Here is a 13,226-nt window from a genome sequence, read left to right as displayed (position 1 = left end):
CACTATTTTAAAGTATTGTGCTTTCCTGGATTTTTATGTTTTAGCTTTTTCTAAACCTCTTTGAGGTTTCTTTGTTTGTTTTTAAGCAGTGTATGAATTTTATGTACTAAGTAAATAATAAATTTCTGCCCCAGCTCTCCGCCTCGCTTGCCAGGACGACCTTCTGAGCGCATGGGCTCTGGGAGGCCTGGGAGGCCCTTGTGAGATTTTGTGGGGACTCGGATTTCGCACACGCATCCCAGAACCCACGCACTGAGCCGGCCTTGCCCAGAAAGCAAGGCAGAGAGCTTAAAAGGTCACCCCAAGCATTGAATCTCTTTCCGCGTTCCTTGCATTGAACTCGCAGTTTCAAGCATTCCTCCTTCAACTGTGTCTGGTTGGAATTGCGCAAATGAGACGCACATGAAATGCCATCATGGCGCACCTCAAAGGCCCCGGGGGAATGGTCTCTTTGGAGAAGAGTTCCTTTGGGTGCTTTGGCTCTGGGTGGGCATTGTGTGAGCTCCTGCAATAATAATAATAATAAAGGAGATTGTTAGCCGCTTTGAGACTCCTTAAGGGGAGTGAAAGTCCAAACTCTAATAATAATAATAATAATAATAATAATAATAATAATAATAATATATTTATACCCCACCCATCTGGCTGGGTTTCCTTAGCCACTCTGGGTGGCTCCCAACAGAAGAAGAAGAAAAAGAAGAAGAGAGAAAACATGAAACATTAAAAACTTCCCTAAACAGGGTTGCCTTCAGATGTCTTCTAAAAGTCAGATAGTTGTTTATTTCCTTGACATCTGATGGGAGGGCGTTCCACAGGGCGGGTGCCACCACTGAGAAGGCCCTTAGGTGGGCACCGTAGCCTCTCAGAGACTTTATTTATTCCTTGCCTGAGATTTATGCACCATTTTTTTTTGTAAAACAAACATCAGAGCTGTTTATAAAACATAAAATTAGCAATGACAAAAACGAACAACAATCATCACCATCGCTTTTAATTTATGTACCGTCTTTCTATCTTACAATACTCAAAGGCGGTTTACAAGCTGAAGAAACAAGGAATGTACGTCTTATAACAAATCAATGCAGTACAAAAATGTGATAATAAAACATAACTTTAAAATAAGCAACGTACATCAAAAAAGTAACATTCAACAACTGTTAGAATAGTATAGAATAATAATAATATTAGCATATGAAAATTAAACAGAAATGCACTCTTAAGAATTACAATAAATAATTTCTAAACTACAATCAAAAAAACAACGGCAAGCCACAGTGCATAAAAGAATAAAACACAAATTGAGAAGCAGAGGCCGGAGGGTGGAGCAAGGCAGGTGGAAAAAGGCCTTGCCTGGGGAAGTCTCTCCCCCTTCCTTCGAAAAAGAGTTGAAAGTTAAAAATGACAATAGGCTAAAAATGGACTGAAACGTCTTTCTAATGTCTGGAAAGGCTTCTCTCACCAAGACTGTTTTCAGGAGGCCCCCAAAAGAGTCCATAGTCAAGTGGCGGGGAGTTCCGACGTCTCTTGACGTTTTGCGGAGCTGCTGCCGCTGAGCCAGTTCTGCCAATGTAGGTGGGCAAGTGGCCTCTCTTTTCCAGGAGGGACGAAGCCCCCTGCCCTCTCGTCCCTCTTTTGGGGCTCAGACCTGCCTCCCCCTGACCCCCTCCTCTTCTTCTCCCCCCCCCCCCACCTAGAGGAGAGCTCCTTCTGGCTCCCCCTGTATGGCAGCGTCTGCTGTCGCCTGGCAGCCCAGCCCAACTGCATGCTCCACCAGGTCATGTGCGGCTTCCTGAAGGTGCAGGTAAGTGCTGGGGGGGGGGCGCTGCAAGTAGGGAAGGGGCTGAGAAGACAGGGGACCCACATTTTAGCACCCACACGATCGGGCAGAGGCGCATCGAGAGCCATGCGCTCAGGAGACGGGCTGATCCTCTCCACCCCTTTACTCTCTCGCTCTGTCTCTCTACTCAGCTACATTAGGAAAGATGCAGCGATTTGGATGCGCTGTAAACATGCCACACCAGGTGGCGCAAGAGAGCAGAGAATTTAAAAACACAGTTTTCTGTATAGATTTATTTCTTTCGTTATAACAATCTAATTCAGGGGTTGGCAAACTATGGTCCGGGGGCTGGATGTGGCCCACCAGGGCTGTAAATCCAGCCCGCGGACCCTGCCGCCCACTCAGTCGGTCCCTGCGCTGAGCTATTGCACTGTGGCATTTCCTTGAAAAGGAGGGTGTTCCACAAGGAGGGTGCCACCACCAAGAAGGCCCTCTGCCTGGTTCCCTGTAACTTGGCTTCTCGTAGGGAGGGAACCGCCAGAAGGCCCTCAGAGCTGGACCTCAGTGTCTGGGCAGAACGATGGCGGTGGAGATGCTCCCCCAGGTATCCTGGGCCGAGGCTGTTTAGGGCTTTAAAGGTCAGCACCCACACTTTGAATTGTGCTCGGAAACATACTGGGAGCCAATGTAGGTCTTTCAAGACCGGTGTTATGTGGTCTCGGCGGCCGCTCCCAGTCCCCAGTCTAGCTGCCGCATTCTGGATTAGTTGTAGTTTCCGGGTCACCTTCAAAGGTAGCCCCACGTAGAGCAAGTTGCAGTAGTCCAAGCGGGAGATAACCAGAGCATGCACCACTCTGGCCAGACAGTCTGTGGGCAGGTAGGGTCTCATCCTGCGTTCCAGATGGAGCTGGGAGACAGCTGCCCTGGGCACAGAATTGACCTGTGCCTCCATGGACAGCTGGGAGTCCAGGATGACCCCCAGGTTGCACACCTAGTCCTTCAGGGGCACAGTGACCCCATTCAGGACCAGGGAGTCCTCCACACCTGCCTGCCTCCTGTCCCCCCAAAACAGTACTTCTGTCTTGTCAGGATTCAGCCTCAATCTGTTAGCCGCCATCCATCCTCCAACTGCCTTCAGACACTCACGTAGGACCTTCACCTCCTTCACTGGTTCTGATTTGAAAGAGAGATGGGGCTAGTTCACAGCAACTTCTTCCAGGACACAGAGAGGGGAGAGGGCTGCTCTCGCACTCGGGTCCGGCTTGCTGGTTTCCCCTTAGGGCATCTCGTTGGCTGGATGACTCGATGGGCCCCTCTGGCCTCATCCTGCAGTCTCATCTTCGGTCCTTCACTGTAGTGTGGCAAGGCAAGGGTGTGGCAGGCAGATGCAAGGAAACATTTGAGCATTTCAGGGCAGCATAGTATAGTGTATATTTATTTGCAGAATATGGGTAGAAAGGCTTCTTTGTGTCGATGGGGAGATGAGATCTTGCTTGTCTCAAATTAGACCGAATATAAATGAGATTACCCAGCAAAAGGAAGCTCATGTCTCTCACTGAGATCATATACAAACTTAGGGTACATATGGAAGAGGCTTGTTTGTAATTATATTTGGGGAATGACTCATATCCTTATGTAGCTGCATTGTTTTACGCTTTCTGGATTCCCAGGATCATATGGCTCCCCTTTTAAGCTGCAAAGGGATGTACTCTGCTGAACTCACAGACCTGAGGAAGGAATAATAAATAGCGTATTTTTCGCTCCATAAGACACACTTTTTTCTTCCTCAAAAGTAAGGGGAAATGTCTGTGCGTCTTATGGAGCAAATGCGTGGTCCCTGGAGCCGAATTGCCCAGGGGAGAAAAGCAGATCGTGCTTTTTTTTTTTTTTTTTGAAAGAGGGAAGTGGGTGTTGAATCAAAGCCGCTGATGGGCAAGCAATCGGGAGGGAGATAAGGGACGCTAGCAATAAAGGAGGCTGCCTGGGAGGGGGGAGGTAAAAGCCCATGGATCCTCAGGAGTTTTGCAGTGGGTCACCCCAAATTCACCATCAGATCACATAACATTCCATGGCTACAGCCTGCACCCAAAAAATCACGCACCCACTGTTTTGTGGGGCCGCAGTGGTGCAAAAACGTGTTTACAAAGCACGGATCCACATGGATCCTCAGGATTTTTGCATCAGGTCGTCCCAAACTCACCATCAAATCACATGTCTGTGGCCACAGCATGAACCACAAAAATCATACACCCACTGTTTGCTTCTGAATATTTTTTTTCTTGTTTTCCTCCTCTAAAAACTATGTGCGTCTTATGGTCAGGTCAAAACAAAATAAAAAAATTCCTTCCAGTAGCACCTTAAAGACCAACTAAGTTAGTTCTTGGTATGAGCTTTCGTGTGCATGTGTATCTGAAGAAGTGTGCATGCACACAAAAGCTCATACCAAGAACTAACTTAGTTGGTCTTTAAGGTGCTACTGGAAGGAATTTTTTTATTTTGTTTTGACTATGGCAGACCAACACGGCTACCTATCTGTAACTGGACTTATGGTCAGGTGCGTCTTATGGGGCGAAAATATGGTAGTTGTGCTCTATGTTATAAATCAGACACTGCTAGGAGTTCTTTCTTTCTGTTTTCCAATGTATTTCTTATCAGTAAAGAATTCGGTGTGGCACAAGCAATTTTTTTTTACCTGTGTGTATACGGTGGTATACAATTTTGTTTTGTTTTGTTTTGTTTTGTTTTGTTTTGTTTTGTTTTGTTTTGTTTTGTATTTTATTTTATTTTATTTTATTTTATTTTATACAAAAAATATTCTGAAGTGGGAGGCAGGGAGCGTTTCTGCTATGGGGCTGTGGCCCCCCCACCCAGAAGGGGTTTCTGAGCATGGGTGAAAGGGATTTGGGAGGCAGGCAGGGAAGAATGACTGCACCTGTCCTGGGGGGGGAGGGATGAATGTGGGAAGAGGCGTGTGGGTCTCCCTCCTGCTAAACACAACCCCCCTCTCCCCCCCCCCCCCGTTTTGCAGCAGGGGGAGCAGCAGGGCTGGCTGCGGCTCTTCTGCCTCCTGCGGGGCTCCAACCTCCTCTGCTACCGGCACCCAAAAGACGTCGAGACGCAGGAGGAACCAGCCTTCACCATTGCTATCAACAAGGTAGGGGGATGATTTCTCAGACCAGGTTGGGGGGGCAGAACATTGGGGGTCCCCAGTGACGGAGGAAACCGCTCAGGCACCCAGAGCGGCAAACATGGATTGGAAGAAGTTTAAAGAATATTTGAAAAAATATGTTAATATTTAAATCTTAGACTAGCTTTGGCAGCGGATATAGGCTGCAGGCAGGGTTAGAAGTTGAAGATAGGGTATTTTAAAATAATATTATTTCTAACTGATAACATGTGAAGTTTTTTATGTGATTAAAAAAAAAGATGGTTAGAAATTGTGATATTTGTAGATTGCTAAGGATGGAGTAAAATGAAAATCAGATAGGTGGGACTTGGGGAAGCCCACATAGCAATGTTTAGGAAAATAAGGATAAGACAAGAATCTGTTTGTATGGTTTGTTTTTCTGTTTGCGTTCTTTATTTGTGTTATAAAATGAATAAATTTTTTTGGGGGGGAAAAACCATAACGTGCACCCGGGGGCGGGGCGATCCTCCCAGGGGTGCCAGCGCCGTCCGCTGATCGCGCAAATAGGCCTGGCTGCTGGGGAGCTCCGCCCGCCGGGGGGGATGCAAACAGTGCCCACCGGGGGGGGTGCATCCCTGGCGACCAAGCACTGCACACCGTCTTTGCGGCTTTTCTCGACAGCGATCGTGCCAATCGCAGAAATCTGTCCGCCGGGGGTGCCAGCGCCACCATGCCAATCTGCCCGGGGGGGGGGGTTGTCAACCCCCCCCAGGCATGACACCCAGGGCAGACCGCACCCCCGGACCCCCTTTGTGATGCCCCTGCTTGTCCCCCCCTCAGCCTTCGCTCCATCCTTCTCATCCACAGTTGCCAACTGAGCATGTTTTCAATGCAACAGCTGCCTCCGCCTTCGGCCGCAATTCCTGCCTTGCGGGGGTTGGGCTGGATGACCGCTGGAGGTCCCAACGCTACCAGTCTATGACTCTCAATTGGCAACCCAGCCAGGCCAGGGTCTGTCCATCCATGTTGTGTGTCAGGGGTGTCAGTCTCAAAATGGAGACCTTGCCATTTTTGAAACTCACGCTTTGCGGCTGATGGTGGCTCTTCCCTGCGCAGCTCATGGCACCCCATGCCCATGCCTGGGTCTAAAGGTAAAGGTAAAGGGACCCCTGACCGTTGGGTCCAGTCGTGGCCGACTCTGGGGTTGTGGCGCCGGCGTACAGCTTCCGGGTCATGTGGCCAGCAGGGCTAAGCCGCTTCTGGCGAACCAGAGCAGCGCATGGAAACGCCATTTACCTTCCCGCCGGAGCGGTACCTATTTATCTACTTGCTCTTTGAGGTGCTTTCGAACTGCTAGGTTGGCAGGAGCAGGGACCGAACAACGGGAGCTCACCCCATCGCGGGGATTTGAACCGCCGACCTTCTGATCGGCAAGTCCTAGGCTCTGTGGTTTAACCCACAGCGCCACCCGCGTCCCTATGCCTGGTCTAGTCCTCTATAAATGCCATCTAGGTTGGTGCCCCCCCCGTTTCCTGTGGGAGGGAGTTCCACCGTTTAACGCACTGTGTGTAGAAGCACTTTCTTTTCTTTGTCCTGAATCTTCCAACCTTCCACTTCCTTGGGAGTTCCCTGGGCATCTCTGGGTATTTCTGCGCATGCGCACATTTCTGCACCTAAGGCCCCTTTGCCCCCCCTCCAGGAGACGCGCATCCGAGCCACAGAGAAGGACCCCAAGAACCAACTGCACACCATGTCCGTGACGAACCGCTATGGGGGGGAGGAGGTGACCCACACGCTGCTGGCCGAGTCCCGCTCCGAGACGCAGTGCTGGATGGAAGCCTTCTGGCAGCACTTTTATGACATGAGTGAGTGGGGGAGGAGAGACGGGGGTGTGGAAACACGAGGGGGGGGGGAGATCAGGGGCAACAGTGCCTTCTCTTGCTCTGCCCTCCCGCTGCATCCTTGTCCCGCCTCGCAATGGGGTCGTGGCAGGACAAGGGAGGCGAGGGAGAAGCTGAGCTGGACCGTAGAGGCCCCAATCCAGCCACACACACACCCCCCCCCCATGCTAGGGAGGTTTGCTCCTGGAGGAGGCTCTTGAGAAGCCCCTGCCCTTCCCAGGAGAGGGGGGGGGGAAAGAAGGACAGTTGCAACCCCTAACCCAGCGGTTCTCTACCTGTGGATCTCCAGATGTTGTTGGACTACAACTCCCATCATCCCTGAGCTCTGGCCTTGCTAGCCGGGGTGATGGGAGTTGTAGTTCAACAACACAGGTTGGGAAAGGCTGCCATGGGTAGGCAAACTAAGGCCTGGGGGCTGGATCCGGCCCAATCACCTTCTAAATCCGGTCCACGGACAGTCCGAGAATCAGCGTGTTTTTACATGTCGTTTTATTTAAAATGCATCTCTGGGTTATTTGTGGGGCATAGGAATTCGTTCATTTCCCTCCCCAAATATAGTCCAGCCCCCCACAAGGTCTGAGGGACAGTGGACCGGCCCCTGCTGAAAAAGTTTGCTGACCCCTGGCCTAAAACCTGGGTCGGATCCTGTCCTCTGGTGCACGTGGGGAGACCACTAGGGGGCAGCACAGCGCCCCCTGCCTGCCCCACAGATGGCCAGCAAAGTGGGAGGGGATCCCTGGCATGTGAGCCAACTCATTGGGGCTGAGGTTCCTTCAGCCCCCCTTAAAGTATTTGAGCAGCAGCCCCCCAAAGTTGATGGTGATAGTGAAGGGGCGCCGTGTCTTGTGATCCGTTATGTGGGGTGGGGCTTAACTATTTCATTGAAGTCGCCCCCCCCGGCAATCTTCTCCCCCCCCCAGGCCAGTGGAAGCACTGCTGCGATGAGCTCATGAAGGTGGAGGTCCCCTCCCCACGGCGCCCCATGGCCCTCCTGCAGAAGCAAGGCTCCCTCTACCACGAGATGGGTGAGTCTCCAGAGAAGGGGGTCTGCAGAAGCGGGGAGGGTTGGGGGGCTGAAGGGAAGAGAGGGGGCTCTCGGGGGTGGGCTGGTGGCTTAGGGCCCCCCTGAACTCACGGTGGGGAGGCGAGAGGGTCTCACCTCCTTCTGCCCTTTTCTTCCTGCCTGTCTCTGGGGCTCTGTCTTGCCCCCCGGTTTCTGTGGGGCCTGCCCCACACCTTGCTTGCGCCCAGATGTATCCGTGTCTGTAACTCTCTGCTCTCCTCCTGCTCTCTCTTTGCATGTCTCCCCTTCTCTTCCTCTTCTTCTCTGTCCTGTCCCCGACCCCTTACCCCCCACCCCCAGCTCTCCCTGGCCCAGGGGGGCCGCCCCCCAACTGCGAGGGGCTGCTGTTGCAGGACAACGCTGTCTCTGCCGAGATTCGAGCTCTCCTCTCCTCGTATTACAGCGACAGGTGACGTAACCCCCACCCAAAGCTGGACGGGGGGGGGGGGGGTCCTCTGGGTTCCCAAAATGGGGAGGGTGAAGGAGGCAGGAGTACCCTTTGTGTAGAGAGGGGTGGGCAGCGGAGGCACCGGCAGAGCCCCTGGGATCTCCCACTGGCAGGGAAGGGGGCTGGCGGGGGCTGTGGGCAGTTGGACCCAGTGGGCGCCTCCATTTATGTGTATGTTGTAAACCAAAATTGTCCTTTTCCCTTATGGGGTATCCAAGAGCCCATATAGAGTCCTTACGTAGGTTCCCTGTTGGTAGGAGAAAAGAACAGAGGCCAAGCAGAGAATATTGAGAAGCAAAGCAGCTAGGAAGCCTGATCTTTATTAAACTGTTGACACAGGGTCCTCACTCCCCACACGCAGGAGGGAGGAGGAACCAGAACCCAGGTGTGCCCGCCCTTATATAGACATTTTAAATTCCCTCCCTGGAGTCCAAGACTACCCCTCCATACATCATACATACATCACAGAAGGGGTATAACCTAAGACCACCCCCCAGATACATCATACCTACATCACAGAAAAGGTGGTCTACAGCAGAAATCTGAGTGCTTTGTTTATCTCCTGTCTGCCAGGTTACCTGTTTAATGGTCAATTGACTGATTTGCCTGGGGAGCCTGGCCAGTCTTTTGTAATGATCCATACATACTTAGTTCCTGAGCCAGGTCACAGGCTCACTCTATTCAAACACAGGATTTGTGAAGAAAAAGACAATGGGGAGGCTTTTCCATTTTCCTTTGACCTTGCAGAGAAAACATTTGGTCAGTTTGGGAATCAAAATGGTTTCAGGTTTTCCTGTGCTGATCTATGTATGTGCTTGGTTGGTACACTTATGAACATTTAACATACCGTATTTTCGCTCCATAGGGCGCACCGGACCATAGGGCACACCTAGTTTTTAGGGGGGGAATAAAGGGGGGAATTTTATTTTCCACCCCCCCAGCTCCAAAGAGCAAAGAAGCCAAGACAGTGAGCGGGATCCATCCCGCTGGCTGTCTTGGCTTCCTCTTTAGCCGCGCACAACCTCTCCAGCCTGAGGAGGGAGGGCGGGGTGGCAGAAGCCAAGACAGCACGTGTATATTTTGGAGTTGCTCAGTTATGCAGACAGGGTGCCAGAGAGTCGAAAGGGGAAGGTGGAAAATAGTCATGCCCTGGGCAAACCTTCCTTATTGTGGCCAAGTTCTTCCGACACTCGAGATCATTTAGGCGCCGACAAATTGGATTGTTGGCTTTACTAAAACGCAAAGTGAGTAGCTGTTGTGGGGATAAACCACAAGAGTGAAGGTTTCGATAGACAGTTTTAATCCAGGCACTCCTGTGACAATTTTGCACCACCAGGGATATTAAACCAGGGGTGACCTGAGTTTGGTGAAGCTAATACAGTTTATGCTCAGGTTGCGAACGTGATCCTTGCAGGAGGCGCATATGCAACAGCTGAAACCCAGAAGTAACCCGTTCCTGTACTTCTGGGTTTTGGCGGTCCGTGGTGCTGTGGGTTAAACCACTGAGCCTAGGACTTGCCGATCAGAAGGTCGGTGGTTTGAATCCCCGCAACGGGGTGAGCTCCCGTTGCTCGGTCCCTGCTCCTGCCAACCTAGCAGTTCGAAAGCAAGTCAAAGTGCAAGTAGATAAATCGGTACTGCTCCAGCGGGAAGGTAAACGGCGTTTCCGTGCACTGCTCTGGTTCGCCAGAAGCGGCTTAGTCCTGCTGGCCACATGACCCGGAAGCTGTACGCCGGCTCCCTCGGCCAATAAAGCGAGATGAGCGCCGCAACCCCAGAGTCGTTCGCGACTGGACCGAATGGTCAGGGGTCCCTTGACCTTTACTGACCTGCAAAAAACTCATCCTGAAGCATTGTAACCCGAGGTGTGACTCCTGCCCAATTCTACCAGGTCCCAGCAGCCCCAGCAGGCTCCAGATGTTCCTTGCTTTGGGGCGCGGCTTCCCTTGGAGATCCTCATGGGAGGCGCATGGAAGGGGACTCTGCCACTCTGGGGGTCCTTTGCAACGGCCCCTCCGCTAATCTCCCCCCGCCCTATCTTTCTCCCCAGCTATTGAGCCGGCGGACGACATTGAGGCCGTGACGGAGATCCTGGCCCGGCGCTTTTCTGGCCTGGGCCCCCCGCCCTGGCTGTCCCTCCTGGAAGGGTCGTCGTGCAGCGCGGCGTCCGACAGCGACAGCGTCTCCAGCGCCAGCCCGTGCCCCCCGCCGCGCCCCCCCTGGGGCCGGCCCCGCACCCTTTCCCTGGACGCCAAGCTCAGCACCCTGAAAGGACGCTCGGGGCGCCTGCCGGGGCCGCCTCCGCCCCCCAGGGCCAGGGGCCCTTCCGGCTCCAGCTCCTCCAGCAGCAGCAGTGGCAGCCCCACTCCGGAGCCCGAGCGCCCCCCTCGGCCCCACACCCGACCCCGGTTTGACCCCCGCTTGTGGCTGCAGTCCCAGGTCTGAGGAGGGCGGGTGCTGGGGCCTCCAAAGGTCCGCTAGACTGGAAGCAGGGGACTGCAGGAGGACGGAGCAGAGGGCCTGATGTGGGGCCAGCTCCCCACACGCTCCAGTCGCCCTCCCCGCCATCCTCTATCAAGCCATCAGGGCCCTCTCCTCACTTCTGGACCAGCTGCCCCCCACTTGGGGGGCACAGCCTGTAGGGAGCGCTCTTATGCCCCAATTCCCAATGGGGGGGGCTGGCTGTGTAACCGTCCTGACCCACAAGTCTCCTCTTCAGCAGGGGAGAAAAAGCACCTTTTTCCTTTGAGAAACTGGAACAATTTGGGGTGGGGAAATAAACGTAAAAGCGCGGGGGGGGGGGTCCGGTTGGCATCTCCCCCGCCAGAAGCAGGAGCTCATTCGTATTGGTTCTTTTGTGCAAGCCGCCCCCCAATTTCACCACCCCCAGCGGTGGCCCCAAAGATCAACCCCCGCCTACATTGCCCTCCGACAGCCCCCCATTTTTCTAATGCTCCCCCTGAGTTTCAGGGATATGTGCCAATTCAGGAGGGGAGGGGCGGTGCTTGCTGCCAAGTAGGCAGGCGCGACCTCCCCTCCGCATCTGTGGGGCGGGGGGCAAACCTGCCTCTTCCTTTAATATGCATTAAAATGTATTTAACGATTCCTTTGTCAATGCGAGAGGTGGGGTCTGGACTGTGTGTGTATGGCTGTGTATATATATTGGGGGGGGGGGGCTTCAAAAGAGGCTGGATGGCTTTGGTGTCCCCCAAAATTATCCATCTTCATCCTGCTTCCTTCCAATGCTGAGGCCTTGGTAGACTTTATATCCCTGCAAAAATTGGGGTGAGGATGCATTTTCCCCCTCCCTCAAATAAACATAAGTATTTTCTTGGGGGTTTTCTCAGGGGAGCTTTCTGGCGGTCCCCCAAATGCCACCGCAGAGGCCAAATTAGCTACTGCTAGCCCCACATCTCTGAAATTACACGAAACAAACGAAATACCGTGAAAATCCCCAAAACAAGAAGTAATCGACTATAGACTTAAACTAAAAAACAAAAATCAAAAAGTTTAAGGAAAAAATTAGAGAAACCTAGAATTGAACAAAGCCTTAACGGGATGCTGGCTACAAACCTCGTTTCACTGAACTATTCAATTTCCTCCGAAGGAAATAGAGAAATCATAAACCTTAACTGATTTTAAACAAACTCGAGAGCAGGGCTGAAATGCTCCCCTGGGTTTACCAAAAAGGTTTGAAAACCTAAATGGCAAGTTTTAGACATAGCCCTATTTAAAGAAAGCCAAGCAGTAAGTAATAAGGAGTTGAAGACTCGGCTGTGAAAACTCTAGTATTTCCTTTACAAAAAGGTTTAAAAAAAACTTTCAAAGGAATAGGAGATAAGCTATTTTAGGTTTTAAACAAACTTGAGAACGGGGCTCAAATGCTCCTTTGGTCTAGATGTCACGGCTGATGTTAAAGACTGATGAGCTTTCTGGTGGTCCCCAAAGCGCCACTGCAGAGGCCGGGGGAGATACTGCTAGCCCCCCATCTCTGGGCTTGGGGACCCCTGGCTCCCTCCTTCCAGTGAGGTGTGCTGGGGGAGGCTGAGTATTCAGAGGTGGGTCTGTGATGTCCCCCCAGCAGCATGGAGGGCTGGCAGACCCCCAAGTAGGGAGGAGGGAGCAGAGCAAGCCTTTGTCTTCTGCCCAGCAGGACTTTGGTCATCTCTGAGCCAGGGCAGCCTGCTCTGACTCTGCAGCTTTATGTAGAATGGTAGAGTTGGAAGGGGTCTCCACGGTCATCTAGTCCAACCCCCGCAAGGCAGGAACCTTTTGCCCAGTGCAGGACTCGAACCCACGACCTTAAGATGAAGAGTCTCATGGTCTACCGACCCAGCCCTCCAGCTGCCGCCTGCCTGCTTGCAAGCCTTTATTTATTCATTTTCAGAGAATCACAGAATAGTAGAGTTGAGGGGGACCCCAAGGGTCATCTAGTCCAACCCCCCCTGCAAGGCAGGAATCTCAGCTAAAGCATCCCTGACAGGTGGCCACCCAACCTCTGCTTAAAAACCTCCAGGGAAGGAGAGTCCACCGCCTCTTGGGAACATCTGTTCCACTGCTAAGCAGCTCTCACTGCTGTTGAGTCAGAAACACTTATTGTACCGTATTTTTTGCTCCCTAAAACGCACCTTTTTCTTCCTCAAAAGTAAGGAGAAATGTCTGTGCGTCTTATGGAGTGAATGTGTGGTCCCTGCAGCCGAATTGCCCAGGGGCAAAAAACAGATCGTGCTTTTTTTTTGAAAGAGGGAAGGGGGTGTTGAAACAAAGCTGCTGATGGGCAAGCGATCGGGGAGAGAGCTAAGGACGCTAGGGATAAAGGAGGCTGCCTGGGAGGGGGAAGGTAAAGCCCATGGATCCTCAGGATTTTTGCATTGGGTCACCCCAAATTCACCATTGGATCACATAGCATG

At 52.3% G+C, this 13,226-nt stretch overlaps 1 protein-coding gene across 6 annotated transcripts in view; it reads left to right on the top strand.

Annotated features, from left to right (window-relative positions):
• RTKN (rhotekin) overlaps nt 1-11,419 on the top strand; it is a gene marked incomplete at its 3' end in the record, with an annotated part of 36,522 nt that extends 25,103 nt beyond the window's left edge. For 3 of the 6 annotated variants that reach the window (XM_083757127.1, XM_083757128.1, XM_083757129.1), the window contains 5 exons: nt 1,695-1,801; nt 4,806-4,931; nt 6,604-6,769; nt 7,726-7,830; nt 10,367-11,419. In XM_083757127.1, coding sequence (XP_083613253.1) covers nt 1,695-1,801; nt 4,806-4,931; nt 6,604-6,769; nt 7,726-7,830; nt 10,367-10,761 — 899 coding nt within the window. Of the gene's footprint in view, nt 1-1,694; nt 1,802-4,805; nt 4,932-6,603; nt 6,770-7,725; nt 7,831-8,168; nt 8,282-10,366 lie in introns of those variants that run through there. The other 3 variants (XM_083757130.1, XM_083757132.1, XM_083757131.1) reach the window with 2 other exon arrangements.
• Between the last annotated feature and the right edge of the window lie 1,807 nt (nt 11,420-13,226).

The sequence above is a fragment of the Podarcis gaigeae genome (assembly GCF_964106915.1).
Source record: "Podarcis gaigeae genome assembly, chromosome: 9".
Classification (NCBI taxonomy): Eukaryota; Metazoa; Chordata; class Lepidosauria; order Squamata; family Lacertidae; genus Podarcis; species Podarcis gaigeae.
The sequence above is the reverse complement of the archived record's forward strand: the minus strand, read 5'-3'. Positions and strand labels throughout refer to the sequence as shown.